Source organism: Oryzias latipes, chromosome 5 (assembly GCF_002234675.1).
Source record: "Oryzias latipes chromosome 5, ASM223467v1".
Taxonomy (NCBI): Eukaryota; Metazoa; Chordata; class Actinopteri; order Beloniformes; family Adrianichthyidae; genus Oryzias; species Oryzias latipes.
In genome coordinates this window covers 11,708,034-11,728,859 of record NC_019863.2, presented here as the reverse complement: position 1 = coordinate 11,728,859, position 20,826 = coordinate 11,708,034, and the positions used below count along the sequence as shown (strand labels likewise).

General features: G+C 39.1%; 1 protein-coding gene across 1 annotated transcript; it reads right to left on the bottom strand.

Moving 5' to 3' along the window:
- Positions 1-603: 603 nt before the first annotated feature.
- cttnbp2nl (CTTNBP2 N-terminal like) lies at positions 604-20,544 on the bottom strand. The gene is made up of 8 exons (XM_004068775.4): positions 20,506-20,544; positions 17,202-17,373; positions 13,643-13,747; positions 5,760-5,987; positions 4,882-4,989; positions 4,564-4,752; positions 2,073-2,243; positions 604-1,989 (listed from the first exon to the last, which is right to left on the bottom strand). The coding sequence occupies exons 2-8, from the start codon at positions 17,205-17,207 to the stop codon at positions 1,060-1,062; spliced, it is 1,737 nt and encodes a 578-aa protein (XP_004068823.1). The 5' UTR covers positions 17,208-17,373; positions 20,506-20,544; the 3' UTR covers positions 604-1,059.
- Between the last annotated feature and the right edge of the window lie 282 nt (positions 20,545-20,826).

Below are 20,826 nucleotides of genomic sequence, written 5' to 3'. Positions count from 1 at the left end.
ATTATAGCCAACATTTAAAAGAAAACAAAAACGTATTGTTTTCCAGAACAGTTTCTGGAGAGCAGCAGTAGTAAGTTTGAAATTCAGCCACCTGTGAGTTGTGAGCGGGACTGTTGGTGCGGAGTAACCCTACCCCCACTTCCCATCATCCATTTGTTTACACTCTCTCCCGCTAGCCTACAGCCAATCAGAACTCCAACGTAACATTACTGGTGCAACAAAAATGGTGAGCAATATTGGAGCTATCCAGCTGTACAGTTTTGATCCAGTTTCCAGCTCGGACGAGGAAAACGAAGTCGTAAAACTGATCTACTTGTCTACAAGTGGATGCATCAGAATGAAGCGCAGCAGGAAGCTCGTGGTTTGCCGTAGTAGCTTCTACGTCACACCTAAAAGCTTTTTCCAACAGCATTTTTTCATCTGCTCATGATTAACAACGATTCCATTAAAGAAATACTCAGAAGTATAATTTTGAGCTTAATTTTCTTTACACATGTCCTCCATGATGAGAAAAACACCACAAGATCGTGCAAAAAAACACAATTTGTTTGGATCGTTGAAGAATGAATCTGTGGTTGTCATGAAACATCCTAAAGCACATTCACTGGGTACTTTTCAGGCATTTAATAATGTTGCTCTTATGTAAAACAATAAGAATTATATATTTATACATGTATAATGACACTGCTGGTTATCTAATGTACAAGTACATAGAATGTACACATAGATTCTGTAGCACACATTAACCAAAAGATCATTTACATCAGGATTATTTTGTTGAATCATCCTTTTGTTTGGATCTGTAACTAAATTAGAACTTTTACTAAGTAAAATATGAAATCATGGCAAAGATATTTTATAACACAATAATACGTACAAGACTAATCCATTCTTTCAGGTTTTTTGTCTCTACATTTATCTCTGATTATTTATAAGACGATCAAACTGTTTTGATCCATCATATACAAGCTAATCTCAGGAATATTATTCCAAAACATGGAATGAACGTGAAGCTACAAGCGGAGCGTTAGCTGATGGGTTTCTCTGATCACAGGAGTGTTAGTTGGAGGAAACCACCATGTCCAGTTCTTTCACCCCCTCCTGGGCAGACGTGAGCCCACAGCCGCCTGACAGGGGGCTGGCAGACTTGGGCCCCACTGCAGGGGATAGGGGGGCCTGGACCAGACCAGGCTTCTTAGGGGGGATGGGTGGGGGGTGGCCCCTTTCTACTCTGGAAATGGTGGGTGATGGAATCCTTTGGGGATTTGCACCGGCAGCCCTTGCGGGGACAGGGGACAGGGGTGCTGCTAGGCTGCGGTAGTCTGTACCAAAGGGGGAATTGTTGGGTGAGGCCGGTTTTGTTGATGCGCTCTGTTGGACTGTGGTGAAACGAGACAGAACCTGAGTGACTGTGCTCCTTGCCATCTGCTTCACCGGGCTGGCCTCGGGGGAGGAGCTGCTGGTTAGAGGGGAGGTGTCCTTCGGTGGAGGCGGGAGAGCAGGTTGTCCGGCCTGGGATGGCGGCTCTGGCTCAGTTGTGCTCTGGAACTTGTGGCGCGCCGCGTGGAAACGTTGGTTGATCCCAGCCTGGTACGGAGACTGATACGCTCCGGGACCCGAGCTGCCTGGCGAGCGTTTGGCCAGGGCGGGGCAGGCACAGGGGGAGGAAAAAGCAAGCGTCGGGGAGGGCATACTAGAGGAAGGAAGTGGAAAACTGTCTGTTCCATTCTGGAGGGACATCTTCTCTGTTGGATTGGTGGAACTATGGTACCCATTGGTCTCCACTGGACACGTGTGACTGCTGACTTGTTGCTGGTCAGCTGAGACGTCTTCCTTTCTGTCCTTAACCATCATGATCTCCACCACACTGCTTCCTGGACAAACCCTTGAGTCCCATTCACTGTTTTCTGCCTCCACCGACATCATCTTGGTCCGTCTGATTTCTGTAATCCCATGAGCCTCCTCCAGCTTCTTCAACAGTTCTTTCACCTGGTTGTAGAACAGTTACAGCATTAACTCTCTTGTGTAAATGTTATATGAAAATGGGATCAGGGTGACGTAAAGTTTCCCACCTGTTGCTGTAGTTGACGACACTGAGCTTCCTCCTTCTTCAGGCGTGAGCGGAGTTGCTCCCGCTCAGTGTCGAACTCCGCCAGCTGCTCCTCCACCCTCGCCTCCATGCGCAGAGCTCTCGCCCGCTCATCCTGCAGCTCCTTTCTCAGGGCCTGACATGCCTCCTTCTCCTACAAGAGAAAGGATCTTTGGAACAGCAGCAGCAGTCGTGACAAAGGCCTAACAACAGTACAAACTGGATGCAAACGTGAAGAAAAACCTCTTGAGGCTTTTTGTCCCTATATGTGATTCTGACTACACTGTGCACTTGAGCTTGTATGCGGTTTGTATTGTTGGTATTCCCCTTGCCTATATTATTTAGGATATAGAGGGGCATATTTTAGTGTTTGGGCAAAGGATGAGCTCTTTTTCCCTTCAGGTTCTTTCAACGTTGTCCGAGTGGTTTGATCTGCTCCAAACAAAAATCAAGACCAGACTGAACCACAATTCTTACCGTTTAATTAAGACATTATGTTTGAATGGTTGCTATCTGCATGTTTTTAACTGCATTTATGAAAAGTAATAGATGTGCATTTAATCACTATTGTTTATATCTTTATTTAGGACAGGAGATCAGAAGATTTTGAAGGAAACAAATGATATTTGTCACTTCAAATGATGTCACACTTCTATGTTTTTCTGTAAACAAAACATAAACATCAGCCTGTGCTGTTATGTTCAGAGTGGTGCCTTTAGTTGAATAAAATTATTCTCCTCACTTTACTTTGCCTCTTCGTTCCTGCATTTGGGTCGTCCTGATTCCCTGTGACATTTCCTCTGACAGTTGTGTGACGATAGGTATAGGCATAGGTAGTTTGGCGGAGATTTTTACGCCGGATGCCTTTCCTGACACAACCCACTGAGCCGGACTGGGGACCGGCACAGGGAAACCCAGACTCTGGCCCTCTTGTGGCTACATAGTTAGGCTGTAGGGTAGGGTTGTGCCGATGGACGATATCATCGTCCATCGTGATGGGTGACTGACATCCCGATGGAGAGACCACCATCGTGATGCCACGCCCCCGCCACGTTGCGCGTCGACACCATAAGCCGCGGTTACACGTACAAAATATCTTGATGGGATCAATGGTCGGATTAGAATCCAACCGTGTAAATGGGCCCAGAAAAATGTTTTCAGAATATAAAAACGTTCACTAAGGTCACAATTTCGGTCGGAATAAATCATTCGCACACGCGCAGTATTCACACATGCGCAGTTTGAAAACCGGAAGAGGATACAACTTCCGCCGAGCGGCTTTTTTTCCAAACTTTATTGAATGTAACGATTCAATACAAAACAATAACAGCGCCGAGCGGCTATATACATTGACATGTCAGCTCGGTAAAATACGAGACGATCTTCTAAACGTGCTTTTAATAATGTTACGGTTATTATGAAACACCTCTTCGCTCATCATTTGAATTTTAATCCGTGTGGTCAGTGCTTTTTCTGAACGTAGCCAGGATTAGCAGTATGCTAACACACGGGCTAACAACATTAGCTTTGGAGCTGCGGGACGGATCGCAGTCTTAAATCTCCCACACATACCGCTCATGTACCCCCCCCCCCCTTCCCATCAAACATAAAGCTGTAAATCTGCCCTCCGCCGGTCCACTTCGCTAGTTTAAGTGCGGGAGCGGACTACTTCTTTTCTATTTTGTTTGTTACTTTTTCTGTTAAAGTCACTTCCCTCAGTTTATACTGGATCATCGCGGATTAACTATTAGTTGGGAAATAAAATGAAAAAAGCAAAATAACGAATAGCAGTTATATAAGAACGAAAAATGTAAAAATACCCCCCCCCCCCCCCCCCCCCCCGACGATGTCATCGTCCATCCCGATGGTTGACAGCAAACATCGTCAACGGCCAAATTAGGGGACATCGCCCAACCCTACTGTAGGGCGAAGGGTCTTGCCCAAGAACCCCCCCTGGAAGATAAACCCTGGTTTCCCATGAGCCAGTCCTGCACGCAGCTAACTGAGCCGTCCAGACGCTTACAAACATGATTATTGTGGCAGAATATAAACAGTGGTGTGATAAATTTGTGAATTATTTCATTCTGAGGTAATTGGTTCATAGAGTGATGGAAACAGAACTGAGGTTTAAAAAAATAGAGCTGCTTCAGTATTTATTATTTACAAAGTAAAAACGCTTTTATCATTTTGGGACTGGAAGTAACTCAGGCTTTCTTAAAAATGAAAAATACGTTTTTTTTTCTGTGCATTGCGTTCTGCGACCTGATTGGCTGTTGATGGTGTTCCGTATATATTGTACAGAATCCATGCAGGTTGTCAAATTTACACAAGTTTTTGATTGCTAGCAGATCGTTGCTTTTATTCTATAACTCTGGACTTATTTTGGAAAACCATGACAGTGTACAGCGGGTCGAAGATTTTGAAAACAAAAAACAAGCCACAATCAAGTTTTTTGATTTGAAAAGTGTGAATACCTTGTCAAGTTTGTGGCTCAGCTCGGTCAGACGGTGACCCTCCTCCAGAGCCCGGGCACTCGCCCATTTGCACTCTTTAGCCAGAGCACAGGAGAGGTTTCTGTGCTGAGCGCGCTCCTCCTCGAGCTGCTCAGTTGCACGCCATTGTTCTTTCTCCAGCCTACGGACCTGACTCCGTTCAAACTCCAGCTGTAGACACACGCACACACAAACAAAGAGCAACATCAACACAAACGCCTGCTTTTGTTTCACAAATCTTCCTAGAGTTCATAGGCAACAGGATTTACTTGGAAAATATTTCGGAGGAAATCTTGTTACCTGCTGCTGGAGACGCTCCCTGTCTTTTTCCAGGATGTAAGTGACATCATCTCCATCAGCGGCGTCCTCTGCGTGCCTCCGCTTTTCTTCCTCCAAGTCTGCAATAACCTGAATCGAGGGTTTCATTTTAAAGTTTAGCCTAAGATAGTAGCTTCAACAAATAACGTGTTATGACCACTGATGCCACATGATTAATACATTTTTTTTTTAATGCTTATAGCAATGACAGTTCTGTGCCAGTGTTTCCACATTTCCACTCTTAAGCTCCAAAACAAAACCAAAAAAATCTGGACAATCCTGTCTGGAAAAGACTTTCATCATTTAAATCTCATTTAATGGCATCCTTGAAAACACGTCTGCAGTTACAAAAATAACTAAAGTTAGCAGAATAAATAACTGCAAAGCTGCTCCAACAAAATGAAGATGAGTGTAAAACAAAGAGCTGAAAAATAGATGCAAGTACTAGGGATGCCACAAAACTGAACTGTATGTTACACCATTAAACTGAACTGTTGGGAAAGTGAAGCATTGCATCCCTACTGCATTCCCATAGGTTTACGTTGAAAGAGTCAAATGCACATTATGCTATGTTTTATTATTTTTTGTTTCAGTTGGCTTAGTTTTGCCAACTGAGAGGAATTCTTTATTGCTTCTTGCTAATTAGCAAATTAAGAAAAAAATATTTTTCTGAATTTTTCTTAGATCATATATCAAACTGAAACAAAACCCAAAAATTAAAGATTTAACCAAATCGTGAAGAAAATGTACTATTGCATCCCTAGCAAATGCTGTTGTCGAGAGGACTAGTCGGTTCATTGGTTCAAATCCACTTTTCAGTTGTCCGTTGATGCACACTTTGTTTCTCTGTCCAAACTCACCCTTTTGTGTCTGCTCTCAGCTGCAGCCAGCTGGGCCAACATTTTGTCCTGCATTTTCCTGCAGTGGCTCACCACCATTTTCAGCACCACCAGAGGGTTAGATGTTGGGGAAGAACGGCCCATGTTCTGTCCTCCCACGATCTCGCTGTCTCTTTGCAAGGCGTGAAAGGGGTCGCTGAGGTTGTAGTTGCCGTAGTGCTCCTGGATGAACATGTGTTTGCATTGGGCCTATAGGCAAGAAAGACAGAATCTCTTTTTATATCCCTTGATGGAGACACAGTGTGTTTGACATTAACCATTGACTGTACAACATATAACTGGACGGATCGAGTGTGACGTCACCCATAGAAAAGCCTTACTTCCAGTTCCAGCCAAAAGAAGTCAATTCAGTCCCCATTTTTTAGCAATATGTCCTTCGTCATGTTGGAATTAGATGTCTTCAGTAAGCTGTGATTGGTCCGTCTACATTTCTATGGCAAAAACTCTCTCCAATCAGGAGTGAGCATGTTAAAAGGCCACACCCCTTCCAGTGAAAGCGGGCTTGGGAGAATCTGTCAATCAATTGTTTCGAACGTTTAATGCAAGGCCACATACTTTTATTAAGGGTATCTGATTGGTGAGTTGAATAACTTGTGCTACAGCAAAAATATCATGAATAAAATAGGATTAACAAGAATATGTTAATAAAAGGTAGCAGAGCAAGAAAGGTTATTCTGACAAACATAATGACTAAATAACAGCTGTTTATTTCTCAATAGTAGTCAATGGGGTTTCAGCTTTATGGGACCAGCAGGTACTTCCTGTTTGAAACGTGAGGAGGGAGAGGTTGTTCAGTAAAGTTCTCATTTACTGTCAATGACATTAACACTGTCATTTGATGTTTTGTTGCATCAGTTTTTGATTTATTTCCAGTTCTAATTGTGCCATTTTACCTTCCAAAAAATGTATTTGACACCTTAGTTCCATATATTTCTAAAAGCTAACTTTCATAATCATCAGTACGCGCTTTAACGTGACTTTGACTGTCTTAAACCTGAGGCTCTGGAGCCACATGTGGCTCCTTTACCCCTTCACTGAGGCTCTTTAAAGGAAATGAAAAAGGTTTGAACTTTAAAAGTAAATCAAAATGTAAAAGTAAAGTAAACTAAATCAAACCTTTTGAATTAATTCACAAAAAGTTCAGGTACATATAACAAGTCAAACTGAAACATTTTGACAGATGTTTGTGTTAGAAAATCAGTTGGCAGTCAAAAAGCACAACCAGAATTTTACTTATAGGGCACAGAATTATAAGAGTTTTTTTTTTTATTTATTTGGAACTAATTCAAAGATTTTAAGTCTGTCTGATCATTAGAAAATTCCAGTAAAAGGTAAACTTTTTAGGTCTAATTTAATTTTGGTTGGTCATATGAACATATTTTTGGGCAGAGATGGACCACAAATGGTAAATAAACTGTTTTAAAATCACTGCTGACATTACAATACCTATTACTACATTTGCTGCATTGAAAGGTTCTGTGTAGAAGGAAGTCACGTGAACCTCTTTTTAAAGTTATATGCAATTTCATATTTTGAAAAAAAAAAAAACAGTTTTCCTCTTATGTTTGTTTTACTTATATAAGAAAATAGGCCTGCACAATAAATCGCACATTTAGCGTTATCGCGTTATCAAGCTGTGCAATACACCTATCGCAAAAGACGGCTGTAACTTTAATAAACCTTAAATGTGCTTTAAGTACTTAACAAATCAAACAAATCCCTCTTTGCATCTGACCGATCGGCTGGAGCCCTTTTATGTTAGATGCTCACCTCCTATGTAGACTAGGGTTGACTCTTATTGAAATTAAACTATTGCAATGAAATGGAAATTGTGTTTTCAGTTGTTTTGATATTTGTTTATGTATTGCAAGTTATATCATGTCATCGCAATATTGATCATTTATTTCGCAAATCGCAAGTTTCCCTCATTTTGTGCAGCCCTACCAAAAGAGCAATAACTCATTTATGTTTGTCCTTTTAGCAACAATAACGTTTTTAAAAAAAAGCAGTGTCTTATTTTTCTAAAAGGTTAAGTAATACTGTGTGGCTGCTTCTGGGATGAGGTCAGTGAGAAATCGACCTGAAAGGGTCCTTAGCCGTTGAAGGTTGCAGACCCCAGTCTTAAACTCTTTGACTTGTACTTGACATAATCTGTAGTCACTTATCACTAATTATAAGACGAAATCAAACAGACTTAGTTCTTTCATTCCACCAGAAAGTGCTGGATAAGAGAAGAAGCAACAGATGGTGCATGTCTGCCTACCATTGGCAGGACAGCTGCTCCATGCTGGGCTTTGGCACAGACAGACCTGGTCCGCTTAACTGTCAAAAAAAAGGAGGGCTACAAACTGTGAGACGTTTCAGGTGTGGCAGATGCCTTCAGACCCGTCGTGAAAAGGGGCTGACGAGTGAGAGAAATGGAGTGGTGCTGTAGCAAAGCTTGTCTTGGTGGGGTTTCAAGAAAGGAGGATCAAGAGATTATAGAGAACTGGATCCTCTCTGGCAGGGCAAGGCCAGAGCTCCTGATGACTGATACCAAGTTAGCTGGAGAGGTTTAAAGTGTAATCAAGACAGTAAGCAGAGAGCCAGCTCTTTCTTCTGTTACCACAAGGCCTCAGTTCATAGTTAAAATACTATTAATCCTATTGCCGCTTTGTTTTCAGAGGAAGGTTTCCAGTTTGAAATATTTCTGTGCAGCTATTAAGGACCCAATTCATTTATTTACATTAGACAACTGAGACTGTTACACGAAAATGCACAAGGAGGATTGCCAAATGACATAAGGTGCATCTACTGGTATTGTTATTCTAGTGGAGTCTTGTTAAACCCGAATCCTGTTACTTTTTTTATGATGTTTATTGAGAACAACAGAAAATACTTGCAGACAAGAACGGGAACAATACTCAAAATTTCACACTATTGACTTTAGCCAACATCTCAGCAGATCGGTAACAAACGTAGGCGTAAAAGGATTTGACACGCATTCAAGGACGTGCTCATCGCGGGTTCTTGAACGCACATTTAGCCCAAGGTGTTCACACTGGACAAGCAGGGAGGGGCTAGTCTTTTTTTTTGGAAGAGGCTATGTGCAAAATATCAAAGTGGTACAAATCTCGTGAATCTTGCTTCAGGCTTTTTCTTTCACAGCTCTATTACAATATATGAAAGATTTATTAATTTCTCCTCCATGATTATTTTTGAAACTGTTGGCACTTCCATGAATTAAAAAGGACACTACCCATACAGCATTACCAAATACAAGTCCCTGATTGGTCAAAGTTTGACCTGGTTCAACTTTCAACATGTGTTCGATGGACATGCGTTTTGTACATAGAGCCCAAAAAGGGACCTAAAAACATACATGTCCGAAACACGCGTTTACAAAGACTTGTAATTGGAATGACAGCTTGAAGAGGTATTATCGAGGGTGGTTGTAAAGTAGCTTCACATGAAACATATAACTCTGATCTTCCTGACCAAACCAGTCCAATGAAAAGGTCATGAAAGCATTAAACAAATGATTGCTGCCATTATAATATAAGTTTATTTAAAATCAGTTCTAATGTGTCTTGTGTTTAAAAAAGTTGTATAATCTGTTTTTTCCTTTAAACTATCCTTTAAAAAGGGATCTATGCTTTCATTTTCAAGAAAAAGTGATTCGCATTTAAATGTCATTAAAATATGTTCTAAAAGATGGATTTACTGTTCCTTATGACTTAAAAAACTATGGTTATTATTTATGTTGCTATTTTAATTGGTCTGTACTTTGAAATTTAAAATATTAACCAAAGACAACTTGGTTTAGAAACAAAAAAAACTGGTGCCAAATCAGCTGGCCAAGTCACTAGTGGATGACCTGCAAGTCAGTCCCCATTTAGGCTAATGTGAAATGTTTGTATTTTCCAAAAATGTATTTTTCCCAAAACCTTTTCATGGTTAAATAATTATCCACCACAGCTGGAATAGTGGTGAGTATCTTATTTTATTTCATATTAAACAGAACATTTTTTTTGTGTGGACACCACTGGAAACACAAATTCATATGATGGTGGAATTGATGTATGTGACACTATTCGCAGAGTGGATGGGAAAACCCAAATGTATTCCCCTCTTTGCACTTTCGTTTTAATTATGACACAGAATAAGCGGTTTTTAAGTTGAAAATGAAAAAGCCTTTTCAAGTATTGATTTTTAATTTTGAGTCATTTGATGCAGTTACATTTTGAAAATGAAAAAACATTTCTGTTAATCCATTTTAATTGTCAATTTAGACATTTCTAAATTAATTTTGCTACACATTTACCAAAGAACTTTTTGAAAATGAAATATCAAATATCATTTTCATTATCATTTTAATTAAGTGACAGAATAAACTGTGTTGAAGTAGAAAATGAAAAAGCATTTTGAAGGAATGCTTTTTCAATTGAATTTTGAGTCAAAAAAATGCAGCTTCATTTTCAAAATAAAAAAGCATTTCTGGCTTTGACTTATTTTTAATTATGCTAGAGAATCGCTTCCATAAACCGCACCTTTAATGGGCATGTTCCAAAAAATGTCAAGCCTTCTGTTTCCCACCTATTAGCCTATTTCAGAAGGAACATCAAATCTAAGCGATGGCAAACGCAGGGGCAAAAAAAAACTGGCTCCAAATCTGTTCAATAAAACCCATCTCTTCTTCTTTTTACAGCTGAAATGTAATCTCTATCAACGCAGACTTTTCCCTTTCGTCATCTCTTTGGTTCTTTTATTTGGACTTAAATAAATGGACAGTTCCACAGCATAAAGAAAGGGGGATTTTCTTTGCACCAGTTGGTTACAGTTAACGAGAAGCATAAGGGAGTGAAGAGGAAGGATTTCAAAAATACCTTCCAACTTTGCTTTGCTTAAGTCTTCCACCCCCAAATGTACTAGAGTTTATACATAGAATCATGCCATACATTTGGAGCACACGTCTTTTAGGCTACACAGTCTAGCCTCATTATTCACGCTTTTGTCTTTTGGCCACAGTTCCTGGCATCCTGCGTGCTTTTGCATGGCTGCCATGGTTCCAGCTTATCTTCTGCTGACACACGCCTGGAGTCTTTCACATGAGCAATGGTGCCTACAAGACCTTCACAACACAGAGAGAGAGTGACAAATACTTATCCTGCTCCAGAGCTCAACACATTTTAAAACTGCTCTGTAAAACGGTGCTCCCATGCTCAAGCATGTAATTAATATTTTTTGCTTGGAAAGACTGAAATCTGCCAGGCAGCACAGCCATAGGGAAAAAAATGAATGCATTTTCATTGCACTTAATTCAATCAACTGATGAATTTTAGATAAACAACTAAACTCAGAGCAGCAGTTCTGCAAAAGGGTAAAGCTTCCTACAGAAACTTCCTTTTGAAAATTTGACTCAGTCGCATCATGCTAATGTCATAGCTATTTAAAGGCTCATTTCCTATTTTGGTTGCTCTAAAAACTCAAACTAATGTCTATTCCTTTCCCAAAAGTACAAGGGGTTGACTACAGGGCTTTGTGTGCCAAACACAAGTGCTCCCAGACACCAGCTTCCTTTTTAAAAACCACCGAGTTTGCAGCTGCAGAAGTGAGTCACATGTTAAAAAATTAAAGCAGATGGTCAGCATGCCACCAGTGCTTCTGCAGAATTGAATTTAAGATATAAAAAACTGCCTTTGTTGACCCAATATGACCAACCAGAGCAACAGATCATAATGTGCAAGTGAAAGCCAGCAGACTTTTATCTAAATACTCCAAAAAATACAGATACCATCATTGATGTTGTTACTATGTTGAAACTAACAGGAATTACATAAATATTGGAAATATTTTATTGCGAATCAAATGACCAATGAGTACATAGATTCTTCCAAGTAAAAGTGAAAATGAACTATAATGTAGAAATAACATACTGTAGTGAGCTTTTAGCATGTATTCAGACTGGAAAAATCATTTGTTCCCGACCAGGTCTGCTTAATTTGGTCTGGATCGAGTCCTGAACCTTGCGTTTGGTCTGTATTCAGACTGCCGTCAAGCGGACTTTCTTGTTCCAGACTAAAGCTTGTAAAAAAAATAATGTGACTAAAGATCTCTTCACTCATTGGTCAGGAATTAAGAGGGCGAGCAACGCGACTAGAGGCACAAATTATTCAGGTATTGTGCTTTTAGTTCATTCAAACTTTATATTTCACACACGCCTGTATCAACGTCAGTCTGCAAGACGAATACTGGCAAGAAGACAGCTAAGAAGGTACGCTGATAAGTGTTTATGACTTATAGATTGTTGGTAAAACAGTGAGAAGCAAATTGTATCACGTTAAAAATAGTTTTGATGAGCCTGAATTCATCTGATTACATTTCAATAAGTTGCTGTGTCTCATTGTTGTGGTTTTATGGAATTATTTTAGGAGAATTCTGTTCAGGACACTACAAGGTAACTTTTAGGATAACAAGACTAGAACCAATACGGGTACGGTGGCCGCTTTCTACTATGGGACGCATCAGAATGGAGAGGAGCATGGAGCTTGTGGCCCGTCCAGTGTACATCCCAACTACAAACTTTTTTCAAAGACATTTTTTCGTCTGCAACTGATTCACTACAATTGGAATAAGGCAAAACTCAGAAACGCAGTTTTAAGCTTAACATTCTTTATATAGGTCCTCCATCATTAGAAACAAATGCCACAAGAAAACGTTAACAACACCAAAAACATGAGTTTCATTAGAGTGGGTCTTTTTGTAGCAACAGAAGAATATTTTCCTTATCATTTACTTTGATGTGAAGGACAAACCCCTGATTGCTTACCACAAGTCGCTTAACACTAAAAAATAAAATGTTACTTTTTGCAGTAAAAATTGCGATACTGTAGGATGAAATGTAACCCATAACTGATTTAGAAACTGCTAAAAGTATATACGAAGCAACCATTTTTTCATTTGTTTAGATTATTCTGAACCATTATGCTCTTTTAAGTATTCTGAAGCTGGAGACTGAGCGAGTCAATGGGTTAATGCTTAAGCTGGAATGATGAATGAAGCCCAACCACATTTCCCTCAAGCTTTAGTTAAGGCCAATGTTTATTTATGCACTCCTACTCTGGTGCGCATGGAGTCTTCAAGTGCGCCGTGTGCTGTAACTCTTCTTGCCTTAGATGGCCAGATCACTGGGGAAATGGAGGAATGCGGTCCAGACACAACACATGAGCACTCTCTACTCCAACGGCTGCTGCTCCACTTTATTCCCTCAATGGAACATTTAAGGCAAAGGCTGTGGACAGCATCCACAGCTGTAATGACTGTAAAGTTTAAAAGTTTATGGTAATAGTGTAATATGGAGAGTTGTTTAAACCATTCATATGGCTTTAATTAATTTTGCAGAAGTGTTTTTCTAAAGAAAGTTGCTGGTTACGGCTTAACCATAAACCCCCTAAATAAATAATTAAATGTCAACTAAATATTGGATGAAAAAACGTCAACAGACGGTGGCTCTGAAGGCTTAAAAAGGGGAAAAGGGGTTTTTTTTCCTAAATTTTTCTGTTGAGTTGTGTTTACATGTCATTTCAAAATGCACATTTAAGCAGCCTTTAAACCTTCAGCCCTCTACCTTCAAAAAATGAATTTAAACCTAGAAATGCGTTTTTTTAGAACACAATTATACAATAAAGTAGAAATTTTTTTAAGTATTCTGTGGCAATTCAGAGGAACAAAGCCCTCTCTCACTTCAAAAGCAGACAGAAACTATCATCAACTGTAAAAGAAAATGACTTTTGTTGGTGTTTCCAGAGCAGTGCTGAACTGCACCATACTAGAAAAAGCAAGTCACCAGCTAATGTTGTGTGTACCTTAAGGGCTTCAATGACAAGGTCCCGGGCCTCCAGTTCTCCCTCCAGGATGCTGAAAAGCTTCAGCAACTCTGGCTTGCTCAGATTCTCCATGTTCAGCTGTGACTGTGAGCGACAGAGAAAGATGGAGACAGTTTTTTGTTTTAGTATGATCACATGAGATTGTTTGCAGTTCATGAGAATCTCTGCTTCACAGACACCAGATTCCTTGTGGAAACCTCCACCCCCAAGCAAACACACAGAGTAAGGGAACCCAAAAAAAGCCATTATTCTTGCTTCATGGGGTTTCCCTTAGCAGCCCAATAACCTCTCAGGTTTGTAATATAAACAAAGCCCCCCTCCTGTTTCTTTACAAACTTCCACACTCAGACAAACTTGATTTATGAGCTTTCTTCAGGGTGAGTGTTTATCATGACAGGGAGTCTTTAAGTAAAGCAGATTTTTATTCCTCCTTTAGGTAAACAACCTCAAAGTGTTATTTACGTTCTGCTTTGAGGTTCACTAAATTACTTTTCTGGAAGAAAAAAAAAGTGCTCTGCGCAAATGACAGCTAAGATAAGTGTTCTCCTTACGGCCGTGTGGGGAAAAAAAGTGCGAGCTGATGTGTTGACAGGGTACGGAAAAGCCGGCTACCTCCCCGATTCCATGAAAATAACGAAGCTTCTGAATCCCATCGTTTTGTTTTGCTGCAAGTGGTGACAACGTTATGTGGTCCCCTTTGTAGTCTCTGCACTCTAATCTCACAGCTGCTCCGCTTCGGCTGACAGGCCCTGCGGTGAACAACATCCCAAACCTCCAACTAAACCAGCCCAGCGAGCACATGCAGGCCTCTCTCTTCAAAGAGAGATCAAAGCTGCTAGTGAGCATCCTATTCAGATGAGAATCATCACAAGGGCCAGATCATCAACATCACGCTGGCTTTACACCAAATAGTAAGCATGCACTCTACCTTGAACCCCAGAGATGCTATTTCAGTGGCTCAAGATGAAAAGTCTTACTCGCCTGCTGTTCAGCTGCGTTTAACACCTGGAGTAACATTTCCACCACAGCTTTCCACACCGTGACGTCTTCAGGAGAGACCACGTCTCAGAGGAAGCTCCTGCTTTTTTAACTCCCCCGCAGAAAGTCAACAATGATTAACTTTAATTCACTTCTTGCTTCTTTCTTTGCACAGAAGTGAAAAGAGGAATGGTGAGCGTGCATCCTCTCGATGTTTTTACTTCTGTCCTCTCACGGTTTGCGGCTTCACCGCAGGAGCAAAAGAGGCCAATTAAGTTCCAGCATCTTCGCATTCTCTTGATTTTGGGTTTACAGGCTTGCTCGCTAATTTCACAGGCCGCTGTAATTGCTGTGAGAAGTGTGCAGCAAAAGCTGTCCAGGCCTCCCGAAGTTTGCGCTCGTTGTCATAGTTGTTTGGCTTCTCATCGCACTAATGATATTCCACCCAACTCTCTAACTGCATTTGGTAATTATATAGCAACACACACATGGCCTGATGATAGCATGGGAAGCAGAAAGATTCCCACATGCTTGCCAAGCTCAACTTCTGATGACGAAAGCCCCGTCGCCCATAATCCTTTTATCCCTGTTTGCTTTAAGCTTGTGAGGCCATGTGGTTCATCTGCAGCACATAAACGCCTTAAGTGCACACAAACACTTTTACTAAAGAGAGGGGGAAAACGTTATTTTAATGAGCAAGAAATGTTCTGCATGTCGGGGGAATTTAAAGTCCCACTCCAATCCTGTTTTGATCTATTTAAAAAGTGTTTTAATTATGATAGTCGTGTTTTTTGGGGAAAATCCAAAAACCCAGGTCGTTTTCTAGGACATAGTTTCTGAAGTGCAGCAGTAGTTCGTTAGAAATTCCAATCCGAGTTGTGAGCAAGACAGTTGGTACACAGTAATGCCGCTCCTGCCTCCTGACATCCATCTTTCTACACGCTCTCCCACAAGCGTACAGCCTCCCACACCCATGACATAATATTACGTGTGCAAACAACAATGACGAGCAATATTGGAGATATCCAGACGTACAGTCTTGAATCAGATACCAGCTCAGACGAGAAAAACAAAGACATGCATCGATCTAGTCTTCTGCAAGTGGATGCATCAGAATGTAGCAGCGCAGGGAGCTTGTGGCTCTCCTTAGTAGCTTCTTCATCACAACTACAAGCTTTTTCAGACTGCATTTTATCGTCTGCTCCTGATTTACAATTATCAGAATAAAAAATACTTAGAAATATAATTTTAAGCTTACATGTTTTATAAATGCGTTCTCCATGCCACAAAAACGTTTTTCATCAAAGGGCCTATATCATGCAAAAATCAACTTTAAATTATGTTAATTAGTCACGAAAAACAACCTTAAAGTGGTATTTTGATCCATTCATACATTTCAGAGCATTCCTCTAAAAGCCTGAGCTCTGAGCACCAGCCCCTCCCAATCCATGAAAACGAGCGGGTTTTTGCATTGTGACATCACAAGGTGAGGACCAGCCCCTTTCAGGAAGAGTCTGCGCTGCCAGCACCGCCCCCCATGCTAACACACACACACCCACTTTCTCCACAGAGATAGCGGTGTTTGGCAAAAAAATAAAATAAAAAACAGGCCTTTATTTTATATACACAATATGCACATCCATCTTTGGAGAAGTTTGGACGATGTTCGTTTTTGTGGGAGAAACACAGACACGCTGCTGAGGCTGGCTATAGGCGGCCATCATGAAATGGGCGGCGGTGCCTCAGAGATGAGTGGTCTTCCTTCTGCGTAGGAAAATTAACTGTGAAAAAAACTAATTTCTATATTTTTTTTTCACAGTTCTGTAGTGTGCCAAAGGTAATATATTATCATATATATGGATATAGTTTACTCTGAAAGGCTTAAGAAAAGCATGATATATATAGACCCTTAAGTAGTTTCACAGTATTAATAATCTGAGTATTTGAGAATGTGCTTTTATATTAATCAGGACTTAGACTCTCAGGATGGGGACTATAGAGCAGGTTATGAGCAGGAACCTGAGCTCTGCTCTGAGATGGAGGGTCAACAGATGGGAAACCAACGCAGCCTGAGGTCTCCAGGATTTTCTCCCAGCCAGGCTGACCTGATTCCGCCTGTCTGGAAACCGAACTGGGTTTATTCCTCCTTTAGGTAAACAACCTCAAAGTGTTATTTACGTTATTACCAAACAGGTCAGTCTCCTCCTGTCAAACTAAAGCGACCTTCATGAAAAGAACGCAGCAAAATTACAGAAGATGCTACTAAACGTGTTACGGTTAATTAGCTAATGAAAGATGGTTTGGTTTATACAAGGAAAGGTTTTGCCACGAAAATCAAGTAAAAGTCAAAGGTTATGAGCAAAAATGTGTCTACGAAAATCTGAAAGTTAAGAGTTTTTTATGAAATAAAAAAAAAAGAAAAAACCGACGGTTTGGCCTGAAATTCACTTTTTCGGGCTATACCAATCTATCTTTCTTTTATAAAAGATTCGGCGCGGGGATTTCTTGTCGAGAGGTCCACACAGCCTCAACGAAAATAAAGTTAGCACAGACTCCTTACCTTCATGTGTTCGAGGCTTTTTCAGAACTCAAGCATGAACTTTTTCTTCGCTTGGAGGATTTCTCTCACTTGGTTTGTGTTCTCAAGATTCCGACGCAGCAGCGGAACACTGGAGGCTAAATCCGCTGACCGACGGCCGAGGCAGCCAATGAGCGAGGACCACATCCAGATCCTGACCAATGAGGGACGAGTATAGGAAAAAGTTTGAGTCAGTGAGATCCAGCCTGTTGAGTTCGGATAGACTTCTTTGTTTCTTGAATTTCTATGGAAGTTTTTTTGAGTCATGATTCAAAGTTATTAGCAATTCTCAAGAGTCAATTCAATTAGCAATTTAATCATCCACTTTAAAAAAGCCTTTTTCAATTGAAAATTCAGGCTTGGAATATGAAAATGCAATAGCAATTTAAGATTCTGTAATAACATTTTACAATTCATTGTAAAATTAAAAAATTACAATTCAATATGACAATTAAAAAATTAAATATTAAATAAATACAAAATCTATTGTATTTTAAATTGTCATGGGTTTCTGATGTCCTAATTAAAATTACAATGCATTTTGCAATTTACATTTCAATATCAAAAAATAACATAAATACTTGCTTTGCTGTATTTAATTTTAAAGTAACAAAATGTATTCCATTGTAAAATGCCACACTGTTTTTGTGTCAAAGTTTAAATCAGATTGAAAAACAGCGCCCCGGTGTAATTCATTTTTGTTTACACAGCATCGCGCTTCATGTGTGTCAAAATTCAAATTTAAATGCAAACTGTCTGACTCTCAAATCTGATTGATCTTGTAAAGTGCCTATTTTTTATTTATGGATTTCTTATGGCTAACTTGTTTGTGCTAGCTTTATTCCCTTGAGAACAAGGAAAAAAGTAAAAGTGAAGTAAAATACAGAGTAGTATATTACTTTTTAAATTAGGGAATGAGTAACATTTAATTACAATTTCATCCACTAACTAAAGCAAAGTAATTAGTTGCGCTTTAAAAGTAATTTACCCATCACTGGCTAGATCACACAACTTATTTATTTAGTTTTTAGTAAATCATGCTAGAAGGTTTTAGATATACGTCTATGTAGAGGAATACGTGCTCATAACAAACGTTTAACGAAGTCAAAGCTGCTGCATTGATTTCTATAAAATAACAAATAATTGACTTTAATAGTCTAATAAAGTAGCAATGAATAGTAAAACATGGTCACACTCACAAAGAGAATAAAATATAGCTACAAAAACAACGAGGTTTGTTCTGTCACGTATGGATTTATGAATTTACTTTATATGTGGAAATCTGTTGATGTTTGAGTGATTTTTATGTAATTTATTTCATTTGATTTTCCAGGTGTGCACACAATGTGGTTCAAGTCCAGATGCTCAAACAACATATTTGATTTTTTGATTTGAAATGGTTTATTTCAAGCAATCAAATAGAAATAATACACAAAAGCAATATAATCATCAGTTATACATTCATACAGTAACTAATCAAACTTAGGATAATTAGACATAATTAATAAATATTGCTTGAAAGGGAGTGGAAGGAAGCGAACTTATATAATCCCACCCCGTTATACTATAACCATTTTATTACATGATTTATCAATATCCGGTTCCTAGGTTTTATCAGACAGAATTAACAATCATAAGGTATCAATAAAGCACATGCCAAAGATGAATTACTTAAGTACTACGTCAAAAATAACTATTTTAGAAATCAACATGGCAAATGCAGCATCTGAAATATATGCAAATTATGTTACTTTTAAAAGTCATTCATATGCTTTAAAACATAATACTATATCAGTAAAATAGACACAACACTGTTACAGGAATTTTCATAGCAAAATTTCATCAAGTATCAAAAGTTAAAAACATGTGCAAAATTATGCTACATTACATTTTAATCAGTGTATGTGATCAACTTCAACAATCATAAACAATGAGCACATAAAAAGGAGGAAAGAGCAAACAAAGATGAGGAAAGAGGAAAAAAAAAGAAGAAAAGGGGTAAAAACTTTAAGAATGGTTGCCAAATCTTATCAAATAATGCTGGATTCTTTTTCCTATCAATTCTTATTCGCCCTTGTTTGAGGTTTCAGTGCTTTTATTTGCAAATATTTCTATGTACAAAAGTTGTCCATTAAATATTTCAGAGATGTTCAATTAACATCACAGACCAGAAAAAAAGATGAAAGATGCTGATGTATCTACTTAAACCAGCGTTAATTTTTTAAAATAATTCTAGCAATTAGCATTTTAATTTGAAGGAATATTTTTGCATTCAATTTTTTAGGTGGTCACAGGAAATAAAAGGGACTTTCAATTGACTCCAATAGCCTCCTTTGCAGGAAGAAGTTGTAAAAAAAATTAAAAATAACAGATGACCAGGCAGGATAGATTTCTTGGAAATGCGTGACACCGTCAATATTTGTTAGCTTATGTTCAAATTCATTTTGATTGATCATGAGCTCCAGATGTGACTGAGATCTCATGTAAGGTCCAGCATCAGAATCATTGGTTATTTTCACAAAAAGCTGCAACTTGATCTGTAATACATCAAAGCTACCAGTAGAGTGCAATGCTCACACAATACATATATTTCAATGATCAATAGTTCTGTCATCCACTATAAGAATGTTCCAATAACTAAGAAAAGTAGGCAGTAAAAGGCAAGAACTGGTTTTAAGTGTTGCTATCAAAATGTTTTTTTTTTACTTGTTTTGATAGACACTATAATTTAACATTATTTGAAATCTATGGCAAAGCAGCATATTTGTTATATAAAATAATTTCATCTTTTTTTGTACTTAGCTATCTTTAGGGTATAGAAAGCTTAGAAAATGATCATTCCTGAAAGGTGCTGGTGCTTCCCCAGCACTAATAAAGAGTCTTTATTTCAGGATCCTCAATTAAGCTCCTCTGTTCAGCTTGCTAACTGGCTTCTGTGTCCCTCTGAGTGACTATTCCATGTCCTTGTCTCCCTTTTAAAACAATTTAATTAAGCTAAGTTTCCCATTTAGTTTGGTTTTGTTCAAAAAAGACTTATAAATGTTTCTTTGACTTCTTGTAAACCAACTAGATGCATCTTTATAAACATTGCTAAAGATTTTGCTGTCAATTTACAAAACCTTTATAATTAAATAGTGAAAGTGTCATGGTGGAGGGTGGCTCGAGAGCCGGGTGGACCCAGACGCAGAGGCGGAGGCATGAGGATCAGGGCTAGTGGGTTTTAATACAAAAAAGAACAAACAAAAAGCGCTGCGGAGCAGGATGACAAAACAAAACTAAAACTTACTGTGGCAAGGCATGAGACAAGGAACAAGGCATGAACACCATAACAGGGATAATGGACCAACACAGGAGGAAGGCAGAGACGAGACTTAAATACAGACAGGGCAGACAAGACACAGGTGGACACGATCAGGGCTGATGGGGACCAAAGGAAGTAAAACTCAAGAAAACAGACAAGACAGGAGACTTTCAAAATAAAACAGGAAACAGAAACAAGACAGAACAAGGACCAAAAACAAGACAACAAAATCAAATCATGACAGAAAGTATGCATTTGGGAATTCCAATTCAACTTTTGAATAAAATATAAAAACATGTATGATTC

Bases quoted from the DNA above. Each gene is read 5' to 3' on its own strand.
- cttnbp2nl (XM_004068775.4), bottom strand. The intron at 5,988-13,642 runs GTACACACAACA...TCTTGCCTATAG, and splicing joins TTGTCATTGAAGCCCTTAAG to GCCCAATGCAAACACATGTT. The intron at 4,753-4,881 runs GTAACAAGATTT...GTGTGTCTACAG, and splicing joins GGGAGCGTCTCCAGCAGCAG to CTGGAGTTTGAACGGAGTCA.